At 39.0% G+C, this 18,279-nt stretch overlaps 1 protein-coding gene across 1 annotated transcript in view; it reads right to left on the bottom strand.

Annotated features, from left to right (window-relative positions):
• Positions 1–11,136, bottom strand: part of LOC139442044 (ATP-dependent RNA helicase TDRD9-like) — a 62,959-nt gene extending 51,823 nt beyond the window's left edge. The window contains exons 1-3 of the mRNA XM_071222822.1: positions 10,838–11,136; positions 5,049–5,127; positions 41–235 (exon numbers count right to left, since the gene is read on the bottom strand). Of these exons, the coding sequence (XP_071078923.1) occupies positions 41–235; positions 5,049–5,127; positions 10,838–11,037 (474 nt within the window). The 5' untranslated portion in view covers positions 11,038–11,136. The remainder of the gene's footprint in view (positions 1–40; positions 236–5,048; positions 5,128–10,837) is intronic.
• Between the last annotated feature and the right edge of the window lie 7,143 nt (positions 11,137–18,279).

The raw sequence follows: 18,279 nt of genomic DNA, 5'->3' as shown, positions 1-18,279 counted from the left end.
TCTGGCCAGAGGAGTCTCAAGGACATAGGAAATGCCGCACCTGTTCCTTGTGGTATGTGATGGGCAGTTTCTTGTCATAGGTATGGGCAAATTGGTAGTTATCGTAGACCTCAACGGCTCCAGGGGGCACAAGGTCATCGGGCATCCCCACGGAGCCTGCCACAGTGCTGTCTAGTTCCAGCTGCTCCAGTCTCCCAGCCACCCCCCCAGGGGACATCGGCCCGGCCTCAAGCGGCTGCAACAAACATTCCAGGCATTATTGCAGGAGGTTCAACACACACAATACATAGACATGATGTTGAAACAATTAAAACCAAGGAATTTTCATTAGGTGTTTTTTGGTGTTCAAAAGTTTGGACTGACAAAAATTGGCGAGACTGGTATTTAACAGAAATGCCAGTCTACTGGGATGGGAGTTTAAAAAGCCAGCAGGAACTCTGATAGAGATTCTATTTATCATCCAAAACCATTCTTCAATTTTTTTTAATTTGTAAATAGTAATAACTCTCATGAGTGTACAAAGAACAACTAACCAGCTTCAGTGGCAGAGAGATTAGTGATGTCATTTGATTGTGATGCCATGGAAACCAATGATGTCACACTGGTCTGCAAGGCATTGTGACAGTAGAGGTATCTCCTTGGGGAGATCAACACAAGAGGCTGCACCCAAGCCATATCTCCTGTGGCAGCCAGTTTTGGATGATTCAGGGGTAGATTTAACAACATGTCTGTATGTAGCCAGCAGGGCTTGCTCCTTTAAAAAGTTACTGGCCCTTCTCCAAACTAACTGGCCTACAGCTAAATGTTGCGTAGCCACCTAGCGGGGCTCTGAAAATGTTAAAACGCCTCACTCCTGAAACACCAATTCCTGCACTCTGAGGTTAGATTTTAGCTTCCATTTACATCAATCTGTGGTAACTGATGAGCTTCGCTCGTCATGCTGAAGACCCGGGTTCGATTCCTGACATGGGTACAATGTGTGAAGCCCATTTCTGGTGTCCCCCACCATGATATTGCTGGAATATTGCTAAATGCGGCGTAAAACAAAACTCACTCACTCACTCACTAATTGATGAGCAGATAAAGATGTTGTTGTACCAGGCCTCAAAGTTTAAATTTTTACCAAGTAGCCATATGGCTACAAGTATTTTTTCCAGGTAGCCAGTGGTAAAATTCAGAAGTCAAGCCAATAGTGTAGGTAGCCAAAAGCATTTGAAATTATCTTTTATCAAAAAACTATTATTGTATATCAGTGGAAGCTGTATTTGAGTTTTTTTATTTGTGACTCGAACAATGATGCAATTTATGTTACTAGATTATCATGGATTATATGGGTATATCCTTGCTTATCCAATAATCTATCAACTATAATAAAACACTAATTACATTAATTTTTATGTATTTCAGTTCATTGTTGACTTTAGGCAGAATTATTTGCAAGTACAATTAGTAGCAGACATGTTTATTTTTGAGTCTACATATGTGTAGCAATAGAATTTAGTTGCCACAAGATAATTTTCAAGGTAGTCTTTTGGCTAGCTCTGAATATTAGACATTAGTCAAATTGAAATTTAGGTCGCATTGGCGACCGTTTTAGTCGCAACTTTGAGGCCTGTGTACACAATATAACAAAGTGACGGCTTGTCGTCATCCTACCAAGATGGCGACATATATCTTTTCCCATCGAAATTACATGATTCACGACCATTGTCCAATAAACAAAATTAAACATACATGGATAAGGGGTGAAATTTTGACTAGCCAGACAGGCCATCTATGTTCCGTTTCAGCAAGCCCTTTGTAATTTTAACTGGCCACTGGCCAACAGTTAAATCGACCCGTGTGATAAATCAGCAATAGAACTTGGCACTAGTCCTGTTGTTCTTGCCAAACTACCCAATAGTTAACATCATGAACATGGTTAAGGTATCATAAGTAAAAGAAGAAATTTGCAATTATTAAGGGTTTTTTCTAAATGCTATCATTATATAAACAAGTGGAGTGAAAATGACACAGCAAGAACATTACCACAGTGTACATGGTGTACATGGGGTACATTCTACATGATCTAGACTTGGTAATATGAAGGACTCCTTGATTTAAGAAAATTGATTTAACTTGCACCAGTGTCATGTTGAAATGAAAAGATAGTTGCACCTGACAATACCAGGTTTCACACTGGTCCCATAAACTTATCAAGGTTGAAACATAAATTAGTTTTAAATAAGTCAAATCTCAGATCTCTGATGACCGTGTCATGTGTCATGAAGTACACATAACACTGGGATTTGTGGTGTAGTGCTGTAAAGAAATCTTCGAAGTACTGAGTGTGTTCAAAGATTGATGTTGTGAGGACATGTAAGGGCTGGTCAGACAAAAGAATGGAGATTTGTTGACAGGCACTTGGTGCATACAGGCTTAAGCATGTTAAGTATTAGGTTGCATTTTTCAAAGATGGGTTGCACTGGTGGATGTTTTATATAGATGAACCGATCCCTGTGAAAGCCTAAAGCGTACCGTCTAAAAGATAAACTATAAGTGAAAATGAGGACATTTCAAAGAATTAGAAGTAGTTATTGATCAATATTCACTTCTAATGAGGGATACAGAATAGCCCACATCTAACTTGTCTAAAGGCTGCATGTTTCCACATGTCCCATAAATGTGTAAACCTTTTATCGAGGCAAGGGAGTTAACTGACTATAAAAGTCCAGTTTCCACCCTTACCGAACTGGGCTGGAATTTCTGGGTTCGATTGTAGCGCCGCCAGTGGCTATTATGAGTTATGTCCCTTCTATGTCCCTCCTACTGACCAATCAGATTCCACTTCTCATATCACTTGCATCTACTTCAAACAAAATGGTGGCGCCCAGTGAAAACGATCTGATCGTTAATCAAGATCTATATTGTTATAAAACTAGTCTTACCTCGCGAAGTACATCAAACCATGTGAGCACCTTGATTAAAAACATGGAAAGATTTGGAAAATATCTGTTGACGCTAAGTTGGTAGTACACATGCTTTACAGTTCCTGAAATTGACCAAAATCTGCACAACAGTTTACAAACTGGATGTTGATTTAATTAAGCGAGTTTGATTGGGCTATGTAAATGCAGCCAAAACATAACTCTATAATTCCAGCCTAGTTCGGTTCAATTCAAACACTAACCATGCTAACAGCATCAAAGAGCAGCCAGACACACAGCACAGCCTAGACTGAGATCTGCTGAGAAACATGTCATCACCTCAACAAGACTCTTTATGCCAGGATCTGAGAACATCTGTGAAACCTCCATAACACAAACCTTTGTAATTCCATATCTAGGAGCTGATGGGACATGACAGTCCTCATCACCACCATTGTAACTCTCTGCCTTGCTGGGACTACATATTCAACATACTGTCCACAGAATTTTTACCAGGCTCTACTGCATACACTACTGGTCACCGACCAGTTATGGCCATTTTTTTCATGTTATTTCTAGTGGTGTAACGATACATCGAACTATTGATTTATTGCAATTGCTTGTCTCACGATAGTACACTATCGATTGCAACTTGAAACAATCGATACTATTGGCGATAGTTTGTCTAACTATCGATAGTTTCAATAGTTAATTTGTTTGGTACATTTACTTTCTTAAAACACATAGAAACAACTCCTATGATCATCTAACCTCTGTCGTGCTTTCGTTTGGATTGCACTACTTTGTCTGCTTGATTTAGAGTTACGTCCCTTAGCTACTTACCGCTAGGCAACATTGACAAGATGGCGGACGCCACAGCATGTGACATGTCAGTTTTTTTCAACTTTGTTTCCTAATTGATATGTTGAATCGCATTTAGTCATTCAGTGAATGCCAATGTGAGAATTAAAGAGTTTGACAGTTTGTATAGTCAAATACTAGTCATTCAATCACATTCATTCACATTGGTGCTAAAACATGGTTTGAGGTCAATTTGAACTTGTTTTCTTCTCATTTCTTGTTTCCTTTACAAATAGTATCAGGAAGTTAGAATTATTTTGATGGTGTCAGTCAAAATGCTGAAATATATGCTGCTAAAGCCTGCTATAATTGCAAGTGAAAACTATCGCAATAGTATCACAATAGTAGGGCCACTATCGCAATAGTATCAATAGTTGTTTTAACTATCGCAATAGTCAAAAATGCCTCAATAGTCACCGCTAGTTATTTCTCAAAAATTCCATGTCCAAAGTTAACTGTGCAAAGAACTTTGGTTTGTGTGAAGCTATGAGCGAATGCTCATATTTCTGTCCATGGGAAAAAAATCGGTAGATTTGTTATAACGCGACAACAGGAAATCAAAACAGTGGAAAGTGAAATTTTCCGTCGACCAACTGTACCAGCTATCACCATCATCTAAACAGCATGTGCCACATGATCATGTGCACCGCTTCAGTTGTACAAATTACAATTTCTATTTTCTCTGGTATCGCCTTCGATTTTTATATTCATTACAATTAATAAGAAATGCTTTTATCAATTTGTTGCCTTCAAACGTACACAAAGTTTAATTTACACTATCCTCAACACTATGGATTTCGTGATATATCGAGGATTATATGCATTTTGGTGAAAATAGCTCAAATAGGTTTCAGAATTGTAATTTGGGGCAGAAATGATGTAAGATTGTAAGCGATGACAGAACTGAATGTGCATCACCGTGTCTCTTCTGAAGTTGTATTTGAGTAAGGTTGGTAGTTTTGTTCATTATTTGTGTATAAATATTTCTCTCCTTATGAAATGAGGAAAAGTAAAATGAGACGTGATCATGTGTGCTCTTTATAATGGGAAATTGGCTATAATGGATCATTGGCGATAACTCTTCGCTGGCGAGTAAGCATGACCCAGGGTTTGTGTGACTGCTTGGTCGAAGACATATGACCCTCTATTTCTGTAGTTAATCTAAGCAACTGGTCTTGGACTGGCCGTATATCATATATGAATGAAACAAGGCCTATTGTTTTCACTGGTAAAGGGTAGTTGTACAAGGTGTTGAAGTGCGGACGTGGGAATGATCCTCACCTGGTAGTGCTTCAGTAGATGTTGTTCCTCCTCATCCTGGAACTGCTCGGCATACCCGTGCTGGTCCACAGAGACGTTCCTACAACACACACAGTATCAATGTACTGTAAACAGGGATTTTTTGCGACCGTTTTATTATTGCGAGTTTTGCGAACGAGACTCATTCACAAAAATTAAAAACACAAAAATAATTATAAATAATACATACATACTTTATTCATTGCAACACGTCATCAAATGTTGAAATCATCAACCAGAACCACAAGTTACTCAATAAGTTAAAAACACAAATGAATGCAGAATGGTCACACAATACATCACAAATGACAGTGTAAACAGACCAATTAGTGTCACTGTTACCTCACAGTAATCCTGCCTTCTCCCAACCTCGCTTGATTGCGTGAGTGTCCTTTGCAATTTTGTCCACACAGGAAACAAGCCATCTTGCATGTACCTACATATCTCCACATTGTCACAATTTGTGAGTGATGAACTTTCTTACTTACTTACTAACTTTGGAGATTTAACGTGTGCTTTCCGACTGATGCATATTTCGCACACAGGTATGAACTTTCATTCAAATCCTTCTAATATAGTTTGCGTTCAAACTCAGTCATGACACTGAGTTGAGTCAATTATCGTATTTGATCATCTCAACATGACAACTCGCAAAAATATCTCGTCGCAGTATTGTCTTTGGTGTGGTATTCGCAATATTTTAACGGCTCAGAAATAAAGCTGTTTACAGTACCCATGCTGGCCCACAGACACGTTCCTACAACACACACAGTATCAATATACCCGTGCTGGTCCACAGACACGTTCCTACAACACACACAGTATCAATATACCCGTGCTGGTCCACAGACACGGTCCTACAACACACACAGTATCAATATACCCGTGCTGGTCCACAGACACGTTCCTACAACACACACAGTATCAATATACCCGTGCTGGTCCACAGACACGGTCCTACAACACACACAGTATCAATATACCCATGCTGGTCCACAGACACGTTCCTACAACACACACAGTATCAATATACCCGTGCTGGACCACAGACACGGTCCTACAACACACACAGTATCAATATACCCGTGCTGGTCCACAGACACGGTCCTACAACACACACAGTATCAATATACCTGTGCTGGTCCACAGACACACTCCTACAACACACACAGTATCAATATACCCGTGCTGGTCCACAGACACGGTCCTACAACACACACAGTATCAATATACCCATGCTGGTCCACAGACACGGTCCTACAACACACACAGTTTCAATATACCCGTGCTGGTCCACAGACACGGTCCTACAACACACACAGTATAAATATACCCGTGCTCGTCCACAGACACACTCCTACAACACACACAGTATAAATATACCCGTGCTGGTCCACAGACACGGTCCTACAACACACACAGTATCAATATACCCGTGCTGGTCCACAGACACGGTCCTACAACACACACAGTATCAATATACCCGTGCTGGTCCACAGACACGGTCCTACAACACACACAGTTTCAATATACCCATGCTGGTATACAGACATGTTCCTACAACACACACAGTATCAATATACCCGTGCTGGTCCACAGACACGGTCCTACAACACACACAGTTTCAATATACCCATGCTGGTATACAGACATGTTCCTACAACACACTCAGTATCAATATACCAGTGCTGGCCCACAGACACGTTCCTACAACACACACAGTATCAATATACCCGTGCTGGTCCACAGACACGTTCCTACAACACACACACAGTCTCAATATACCCGTGCTGGTCCACAGACACGGTCCTACAACAAACAAGAGTGAAATACTTTTCATGAGCTCTCCAGTTTGTGTGTCGCATCAATGAAACAACATTGAAATTAACCAATGTGTGGGCTTACAATGGAACCAGCAACATTTAAAAGTCCAGTATTACTAGACACAACAAAATGACTTTTTTGAGTAAACAATGGTAAATGATCCGATGAATCACCTAGTGAATAAGATAATGCAGAATAATGGTAGAATAGGTCTTCAGCAACCCATGCTAGCTTTAAAAGGTGACTATGCTTGTCATAAGAGGCAACTAACGGTATTGGGTGGTCAGGCTCTCTGACTTTGTTGATAGATTGTGTAGATCGATGCTCATGATGTTAATCACTGGATTGTCTGGTCCAGACACCATTATTTACAAGACCACCATCATATAGCTGGAATATTGCTGAGTGCAGCATTAAACAACTAACAAACGAATAAAATAATGAAGTTGGTATGGTCCGAATTGCAAACAACGATTTCAAAAACAGTGTATTTTTTGCAATCATTTGTCAGCGCAAGTTTCAATGCAATCCAAACACCACAACATTGATACAGAAAACCTATCCTGCAGTGCTACTTGACAGACTGAAATACAGTTGAAAGAGGCATTCTTCTAATTTTGTCTAAAACAAAAACATTACTTCACTTTTTTTTAAATCTTAAAATGCTAATCATTTTGGAAAAACCCAATAGATTGATGAATAGATGAGTGAAAAAATATTGGTAACCTAATGAAAAATGCTATAACCCAACTAAAATAGAAACCTGCAAGTAAAAACTCAGTTGCTCAAAAAGTTATCTGGAGCTCTGAAATTTGCACTAGTCCTATAGTCCTTTCCAAACTGTGCAATAGTTAAGGTATCATTAGGACTAGATCTGGTTGAAATTTGCCATTATTAAGGGTTTTGCTCTATGTTAACATTATAAGGACTAGTGGAGTAAATCTGTTAGTTTCTACTGCTGTTAAGAGTAAAGGGGTGTGTGGCAGTTAAAAAATATTCCACTGTCGGACAACTGGGAGGACCCCAAACTATGGGTCCAGGTAATCCTGTGTGTACTTGGGGGAAAGACTTCCTGCCTGTACCCCCCTCCAAAAGTTCTATATGTATGCACTGTCGCGCATTCCTTATAATCATATACAGTCAAGTCCTATTAATCCAAAATAGTTGTTTGCATAGGATTATGTCGGATTAACGAGTATGTAGGATAAATGAAATGGAAGTCGGCAGTTTGAAACTGGTACCGAAAGGTTGTTCTGACGTGACCTGTAATGGGATGTCCTCGGCGATAGCGAGAACTTGTATCTGATTCTAATGAGATTGAGGTAATCTAAGCAGGTGATTAATCCTGTTTTCTTTATTTAAAACATTAATTGTTTATTGTAAAAGCAAGTTTATCTCTTCAGTCATTGTAATATGCAGCTACCAGCCGACTCGTCTCGTATCAAAACACGGGGCTATGTACTCACAGGCAGATGACCAATGAGTACGTTGATCACTGTGTTGGATAAACAAGACTGATTAATGAGTGATTTCGGTAATTTGTTGCAAATTAGGTGTGTCGGAGTCGGAGTTCGAGACTGTCGGATTAACACACTGATTTAATCGGTTCCCATCATCACTGTTGCTGTTTACTTTTGGCAAATGTGTTGTCATTTAAAGGGGCACTGATCTAAAGCAATTCCCCGGGACTGGTTGTTGCCTTTGTTATTGTTTTTTCCCAGTGAGTACCCGGATGTAGAGCAGAAATCTAGACTAGCTCGCGACCTCTGTTGCGCCATTCGTAAGCGCATTAGTCACTTTTATGGATACCGGTAGTAATAAGAGCGTATGGTCACATTGATCAACAAAATGAAATACAGTTTTCGAGATCATAAGGAAATGTAGGCATCTTTGTGGGTAGCATCGGTAATGGTGACGAAGTTTTGATAAGTCGCTTGCTTGGTAATTTTGCGATTTTCGTTTACACTATTTTGACTTGCAACACAAAGTAAATATTTCACCTGAGCATTGCTTTTTTTTATAGTGTGTATATTTTTTTACTGTCAAAATGTGTAACATATTTATTAAACGTCTAAATATTCAGTTATTTTACAAAGTGACTGAAAAACATTTCCATCTGTATTATTATGATAACGAATTCCAAACATTTTGATGTTTAATGTCATCACCAAGAGACTGAAAATGTTACGTTGAAAAGTACATTTCTATGTTGTTTGGCTTCTAATCCTACATAATAATCTGTTGTGATGTTTGTAGGCCCTTTTGATCGTCTTAATCAATCTGGACAGATTTTTTAGTCAAAATGACTGAAATAATTACACATTTTAAAAATTGCCTGAGAGAATCACATTTTACAAATTGACGGTAATCTATACACGCTTACAAAGGAAATGACTTGTGAAAACAACGTCTATCGCGCATTGAAGAATTTCCCAACCAAGACGTAGAATAACAAGAACGAATCGGTTCAAATGAAGGAAAATAAAATGCAAATACAATTATTACAAGTTACCAAATTTATGTGTATAAATAGGCAGCTTCCTTATTCGAGGAATGTATCCGTGAATATCCACACAAAGGAATAATATCCCACTCGTCTGCAGCTATACAAAATAACTTATTCGATGTCACGAGTCTCTGTAACTATCAAATATTCTAAAAGATATATATCGTTTTGGGTGTCAAGTCTCAAGGGTCGGCTGAGAAAGGCCACGTGACAACTATTTTCATTACGTCGACGGTTCCTAAAAAATCCATTGAGTTTGATAACAATGAGCAACCCTTTGAACAAATTGTATGTTGTTTTTACATCGGCACTTCACGCCATGATATGAGTGTATTCCCTTTGTTTTAGTAAACCTAGACATGTAAACACTCACTTTTGACATATCCACTGTGCAAGGTAACAGTGATTAATCAATCAACGTATTTTCTGTTAATCCTTTGATGACTAGGAGCGATCCGTTGATTTACAAAAAAAAGTAAATCAACTGATCATTCATCTCTTGCTGGGCTGCCACGTGCATATTACATAACCTCACTTCAAATCTGGATTTAGATTGAATAATTACCCCAGACACAATAAATGCCAAATGAGAACCTTTGTCAGGTAATCTAAGTGGTGCTACCACTAATTGTACCTGTAATAAATTCATTAACTGAGCATCAAGTGAATGACGACAAATACACAAGTGTAGGGTTATACGAGAAAACGTGTATGACAACAAGGGAGTAGTAATCGTATTACACAATCCGAAATCCGAAAATGCTTTGACTGCATGGATACTTTTTTTTAGTATTAAACTATAACCATCTGGGGTATTTCCAAATGACGACTTCCGAAGAGCTCCGCCGTTCTTTTTGTCTGTTTGTTTAGGCTGAAGAAATGATTTAACATGCGCCCTTTGTCGAATCTTTATAGATCACAGTTAACCAATCAGTGATTATGCAAAAATGCGTAAAACAAATATTGCCTCCAGCCTCCAAGTTTATTTAGCTGTCCTTGCAGACGGTAGCCCAGTCTGTGGTCACGCTCAGTTGCGTTGCGTATCATCCGGGTACTCACGGGGGAAAAAACAATAACAAAGGCAACAACCAGTCCGGGGAATGGCGTTAGATCAGTGCCCCTTTAAGTGAGTGAGTGAGTGAGTATGGTTATACGCCGCTTTTTAGCAATATTCCAGCAATATCACGGCGGGGGACACCAGAAATGGGCTTCACACATTGTACCCATTTCGGGAATCGACCCCGGTCTTCGGCGTGAACATCGAACGCTTTAACCACTGGGCTACCCGACCGCCCCCATGTTAACCGAAATCTGTTGTCTGTACTCGGTGTTGGATGTTGTTCTGAGTCGATGACAAGTCGATGAGATGGTGCGTTTTTATATTTGCAAAGAAATGATCATACAAACACACTGCACATATACATATTTTCATGAAATGTACCTTTTATAGGGTGGAAGGTGATTTGGAAAGTCATTCTCCTGCACTCCATGTACTGTTCCAGTGAGTGGATTAAAATCACGACCGCCAGTGAAACTTCGTGGTACAGACTGTATCGTGGACTTCTTCTTTGTCGACTCTTTTCCTATCTTGAACCAGTCGTCAATGTCATCCAGCGTAATTTCAGTTGTTAATCTACTCATTTTGACAAAACTATACCAACTTTCCGTCTATGAAGTGTCAACGGTCGAGTCAGTATACGTCCCTTTCCCAGACCAGGCCTCAGCGCTACGTTTATCGAGAGGTATGCCTATTGTACACGCGCGTCAACACGGTTTCGGAAATTGCGCTAAGTGGAGCTGGCCGCCGTGAGTTTCGCACCCAGGGGTTGTCTAAAAAAATGCAGCAACACGGATATGGCACCAAGTAGAGCTGGCTGCCGTAAGTTTCGCACCTAGGAATCGTCTCAAAACAAACATTTTCTGATAAAGATCATTTAACATTAAATTTTAGTTTACGTTAGCATTCTCAAACAGAATTGTCAATATAATTTGCATTTACAACAAGACTTAATCTCGAAGATGTCATTAGCTCTATACATAAAAATGTTACAGCCTACATATATAGACCGAAAAACAAACAAAACGTATGGTATGGTAACTTTGCTTAGCCTACATAGACTCGATGTACATACACAAAATATTAGCACCTGTTGATTTGATGATTATTATTTCGGTTCGTGGTATCTGTAAGGGAGTCATTCCTATAAAATGTTACTTTAATGAAGAGAATTTATGGATGTCAACTTCTTTATTATGAGAAGACCCGTGAAGATTCCGGGGTGGACTAGTTCTTCAGCAACCCATGCTTGCCGTAAAAGGCGACTATGCTTGTATCGGGTGGTCAGGCTCGCTGACTTGGTTGATGCATGTCATCGATCCCACTTGCGTGGATCAATGCTCGTGATTGCTCAACGGCTTCCTTGGGATCACTAACATCCAACAGAGCGATATGGTTATATCCTGTGGTTTGAACAGATAGTGTTTTCATTTGCCTGTCGCAAATGAATAACGTGTCATCGATGGCGAGTGATAATTGGGCGTTGTATGCCATGGAGAAACTTTTCTGTTGGAAACTGTCAATTTCGGACAGGAAGTAGATGACAATATCCTTCACATTAAATTCACTCTTTTGAAAGAAACTTCCCTAAATCTTATTTAAAATATACGCAAAACCTATTACTATTATTATGCATGAGTCGAGAGAAAATGCATCTTGTCGCCACCCATCTCAAATATATGAGAGAGTGTACAGATGTAAAGTTTTGCTTGTCTCAAGTTCTAGGGTGTGGATGCAATGTCAAGGTCCTTTCGACAGTAGGGAGCAGTTTCAAATTCGCAACATTTCGGAAAACACATCAGACGTTTATTTACACGAACAAATAGGTTTAAAACAGTAAACCCAATATAGCAACAACAACAAAAACCAACAAAAAAACAAAACAAAACATATGACATATACGCTGCAGTGCTGTTTTTCCCGATATTCGATACGGCTCTTGAAAGCTGCAGGCTTACCAGTTGGCAAATGTCTGACATACAATAGGCGTGGGACACTCAGCACACTCATTACAGAGAGCATATTAAATTTCTGATTTTAGGAACAGACTAAGGGCTTTGCTAAGCATTGCAAGAGTTGTTTTTCACAAAGAAAGTATAATCTAACGTTTTTACTTCTTTATCCTGTGATATAATCATTGCGTGTCTCTCTCTCTCTCTCTCTCTCTCTCTCTCTCTGTGTGTGGTCGTTTTTCAAGACATCCAACAAAACTTGAACTTTCATTTTATGCAAATAGAGAGGCCACAGACATTTCAGCAAGAACGGTGTGTGTGTTTGTGTGTGTGTGTGTTAGTGTTAATTTTCCGATCGTACAAGACTCGGGTTTGTAACCACCATATTCAACCACAGTTCAAAAACATTATTTCGTGAACTTGCGTCCTCTGAGTCAAATCTGTTGTTTATCTTTTTTAATGTGTATTTTTTTAAAATATTCATTAAGTTTGTTTTGAAATAATTTTTAATTTCATCTTAATACATTTTATTTGAAAACATGTCTGGAAGTGAGATCATTAAAAAAAAAATTTCTAAGTACGATTTGCGTGGTGTAGATCTACCCCCCAAAAAGAATTGTGGACTGTGGAATTAGTTTCCCTGGGAAACCAACTGGCAGGCACACTGCCCCTGTCAGGACTTTCATCTGATAAGGTCTCTTACTGTCCAACATGACCATGCGGATACTCTGCTATGTACCAGATGTTCAACAGTCAAATCACAAATGTTCACGATGTCTAATCAGGTCAAATAGGCAAAGTCTACACACAGGTTTATTTGGCTATTATCTGCTGATACAATAATGATAATGATAATAATAATTATAATTGCCCTTTTTGATAAATCCAATGAAATCATTTATATCATTGACTTTTCTGTCCTTTTGACACTAATGTGATTGACAAGATTGAGGAAAAACACGGCAAACATGCAGACCTCGCCTTCGAAATGTCACGCTTGCATCCCAAGTACTAAGTGGTCCGTCTATCAATGTTCTCGGTGCCTTATAATTGTCGTAAGAGGCGACTAACGGGATCGAGGGGTCAGGCTCGCTGACTTGGTTGATGCATGTCATCGATCTCAATAGCGTGGATCGATGCTCATGATGTCAATCACTGGATTGTCTGGTCCAGACTCGATTATTTTACAGACCGCCGTCAAATAGCTGGAATATTGCTGAGTGTGGCTTTAAACAACAAACATAATCTTATATGTTGAACATTACAGGTATTATTCCTTGGAATAAATTTCATCCTATTCCCACATATGTCCAAGGTATGGTTGCCCTTCTATGTTGGGGTATAAAACTTCTTGTCTTCATCAAGACACAGAGTGGCATTATCTCTCTTCTGTGGGTTACTGCCCATTCTCTTCCACCAACATTCATTTTCTTTGCAACATATCGCTCATCATTTCCGCCTCCCTTGTTGCCTATAACCCACCTGTACCTTGTGTACAGTTTTTCCATACATGAAAGTTGATTTTTTATCTCAAATTTTGACTTATGAAAGATGTGTATTTATGTTTATGTATATTTATCACAACAGAAGAAGTATGAGTAGCAAATCTATAGTGTGGAAGTAGTTATTTGCAATGTCAAATGCATATTGTCGGAATCCTAGATGACATTTTGAGACACTGTTCATCATAATGCTGACATACCAATATTTATTTACTGGTACTATTGTATCCTTATTGCCACAGACGTCAAGCTGGGATAACAAACAATTTTAATTTATTGTAGAGGTAGTACTTTCTCTTTTTAGAATGTTCATTGTAGTTTTGCTGAATATTTCAAGTAACTGTTCATAATAATGCTGACTTGCAAATATTTATATTTATATATGATTATTCCTAGAGAACATGAACTGTACAACCAACATATATCGTGTAGAAATAGGTGTTTGCTAGACTAACATCTAGTCTCTGAAATGAACACATCTTACATAAAAAACAGTTGTTCAGTTATCTTAATAAAAATATAATAAAAAGGAGCCCAGTGACTCTCTTCATTTCCTGATACTGCAGTGATCTAGACTTGCCAAACATTATAGACTTGCATGGGCTGTATTTGATATATATTTGTATCAGGGTCTGTAAGACATTTATTTACTGTTTTCATGCTGAATACCTTGGCACAATGGATCATTCGTATAAAAAACCCACTCTGAAAAGTAAACATAATACATTTTTTGTACTTGTTAAGCTTTTCCCTGCTATCTATAATTATATAGAATTATGTGTAAGTACATATTGTCTGTTGGTGATCGACTACATGATACTGACTCGGTGACATTATGACATGTATATAGTGTATTAAGTGTATAAAGTGTATTGTGGGTTTTCCCTTGTTTTCCATACCAAAGTGGCAAGTAGACTAGAGAAATATACTTTCACAAGTGTCTAAGACAACAATCAATCTTTTAACTAATCATTTCTAGATTATATAAATACTTATAAGTTGTCCTATAAAAGACTTGCATCCTCAGACTGACCGATTACTAGTATCTAGACTTGCCTATTATAAGGATACAAACAACTTTTCACCCATGGACTTCAATACAAGGAGCAAGGCAAACAGCAGACAGTGGGGAGATGCTTGAGATTGGGAGACAGGCAGCAGAAGCAAGCTCCCACTGTGTATAAACAAAGAGGTCATTCCAGCCATCAGAGTCCCCTCGCCCTTATCAGTAGATTCCAAATCTCATGTCCGCCTGTCACTTACATTTTGATAAACTATTAGCAAAAACTTGAAGCAAATTCCACAGTTCTCGGTCTTTAAAGACTTGCCGCCAGTCTATGTAACCCAACTCTCCCCGGGTTCACGCTAACTGGCACTTCTTTGTGGCTCCCGGCACACGGCACATGGGAGCCTTCCCCCAATGTTCTGCACTTTTTAATATAAAAATGCATTTAGTGTTTGTCAGAAAAGTTAGTTACATAGTTTACTTAATCAATTCTGGTTTATTTACGGTAGACGAATTTATATGACCATAGTGTTATTGCCAAACCCTTCCGTCAATTCTAATTGATCCAGACTGCACAATATCAGGGGAAATCACCATTACATCTCTGTAGTGTTTTGGTACCGTTAACAAAGGCGAAAATATTGCATTAGTGTGTCGCATCATGTATGACGAACAATACACAATATATTACTAAAAATACAACATCTGGCCGATTCAAATAACGGGGATTGCTGATTGTAACAACCTGTAAATACCTCCCATGGTAGGTGAGACGCCGTTTATGCTCCTGATTAGAATCGGTCGTCAGCAACGCATGCATGTCGTAAAAGGCGATTAACAGGATCGGGTTGTCAGGCTCGCTGACTTAGTTGATGTAGGTCATCTTATCCCAATTGCGTAGATAGATGCTCATGATGTTAATCAATCACTGGATTGTCTGGTGCAGGTTCGATTATTTACAGACGCCGTCATATAGCTAGAATACTGCTGAGTGCGGCGTTAAACAACAAACAAATCATCATTTATCACCATCCATGCGCAGGATTCTCTGGAATGCTGAGAACACCGCAATCTATGTGTACAAAGCTTTGGAATTCCTTTTGCCTCCAACATTTGAGAGAATTACCCTATCGCATCAGCATTGCAATTGCACATTCATCCAATGGGCTTTTGACGCTCAATGTGTATTGTGTGGTACAGTGGAATATCTGCTTCGGACTTCATTGCGTCATTGTTTTGACATCCAGATGAAATGAACGTTTTACTTATGGTGGGGCCGAAAGTTAGTCTGATTTTTACAGAGGCCTGTGTTAGGAATATTATAAGAGAGGGTAACAAATGTAAATAGAAACAAGATTCAAAGAAGCATTATTATGAATCATAGTATATTCGGCACCATTGATATCGCCTTGTATTACAAATGCTGATTAGTTAAAGTCCTGTCTCGACAGATTCCACTGTGCACGGTAATATTTGTAAATGTAATAGGTGTGAAGAAAATATGTCCATATTAGCGATAGGGTAGCTCAGTGTCTCAATCAACGCCGAAACTGTCGAGTTCGATTCCTTACATCCGGGTAATGTTTCGTTTGAAGCCCATTCCTGCAGCCACCCGACGCCGTGATGTAGCCGTTGAAGCGTATAAAACCATACACATGCATTAAGTGCACACAAAGAACTCAAACTTTGGGGTACATGATAACAAAGACATTTATTCATACAGAATAATAAACACATATAATACATCCATTGTAATAAAAAAGGTGTGTTAGGTATACTTGCTTCAAATAGCTTCACCAGCAAATATTAATAACTCGGGGTACTGTGACACTCAATCAACCGAGTCACCGAGTCCGACCACCCACTCCACGTAAGTCGCCGCTTACGACAAGCACAGGTTACTGGAGGCAACGCCTACTTCTTTAGGACTCCCCATAGGGTCACATCAACACTTAAGGCGATTAATACATTTATATTTGTTATTCAACGCCACACTCAGCAATATTCCAGCTAATGACCACGGGTCTGTAAATAATCGAGTCTACACCAGACAATCCAGTGATTGACATCGTGAACATCGATCACGCAAATGGGATACGATGATATGCATCCCGTTAGTCGTCTTTTACTACAAGCATGGGTTGCTGAAGACCAGTACTAACCCTCGCGTTCTTGGGGTCGTGAGTACATAATTAAGAAAGTATTAGATAGAAACACAGAGCAAGTAGCCCAAATGACACAATTATTCAAATAAACAGTTCACTCATTCACGTTGCCCTAGCGACTGTCACTTCCATCCATTACACATACGTATGGAAGTTCCTGCAGACGACACTGAACTGAACTTTATATACATTTGATGGCTAATGGTTGTGTTAGACTATATGTACAAACATATATCTACAAAATTGAAAATATGGAAAGAGTAAACTAAGTGAAGAGCCTTTGACTTTAAGTGAAGTTATTCATGTGTTAGGGGTGGTCTTTAAACGTCAGATCTGAGAATAAGTGAGTCGGTCTTTGACACAGTGCATTGGTTGCGTCTGTCTGGACTGCTTGAGTACTCTGCTCAATGATGCCCAGTTTGACACTGGGTGAGTGAGTAGATCTCTTGACCCCAGCAGTGATAACTCACCGGATGCCTATTGTGTAAGTTCTAGTCTTTGAATGACATTGTTATAAACTTGTCACAGCTGCTGCTTAATAAACCGTAAGGTGCAATATATAGTTCTTTGTATTGTATTTATATTCAGGTTGGTATTTCTGCTATCCAAAGTGTGCAGTGAGGCCTTCTTATTCTTTATAGTAATTTTGGAGACAAAAGTGCTAAGTTTATGAACACACAAATGTCATTTTAGAAAGTGGTCATATGTAACAAATGTTATATTTTGGATGACACTTTCTTAGTAAAGTTCATAGCTTTCGGCCATGGGAGCTGTGCTAATTTACACTTGTCAGAACGGTACACAAAGTACGTGATCTAGACTACCAGTTGTCGTACTTCCATTTTTGCGGAAGCCTCGGTGGCTGAGTGGGTAATTAGATAGGGACTCAACCAAACAAAGTGCGAGAATTTGTACTTTACTAAGAAAGTGTCGTCCCAAATATGACACTTGTTACATATGACCACTTTCTGAAATAACATTTGTGTGTTAATGTGTTGTTTAGTTTCGGTTGTTTTACTTGTACATTCCAGGAATGTATTGATTACAATCTAGTAGTAAATAGGGTTCATACACGACTTTTATATTTAATTTAGTACCATGAATTGCACACTACATGTTCTTAATTTGCTGCAATTTCGCGTATTTGTTCATTGGAATATTTAGCTCTCTTTCACTTATCCAGCCTTGTAATAAGTGGATA

The sequence above is a fragment of the Haliotis cracherodii genome, unplaced genomic scaffold (genome assembly GCF_022045235.1).
Source record: "Haliotis cracherodii isolate W230 unplaced genomic scaffold, xgHalCrac1.p SCAF_5, whole genome shotgun sequence".
Lineage (NCBI taxonomy): Eukaryota > Metazoa > Mollusca > Gastropoda > Lepetellida > Haliotidae > Haliotis > Haliotis cracherodii.
Note: the sequence above shows the minus strand (reverse complement) of the source record. Positions and strands in the feature narration are given on the sequence as shown.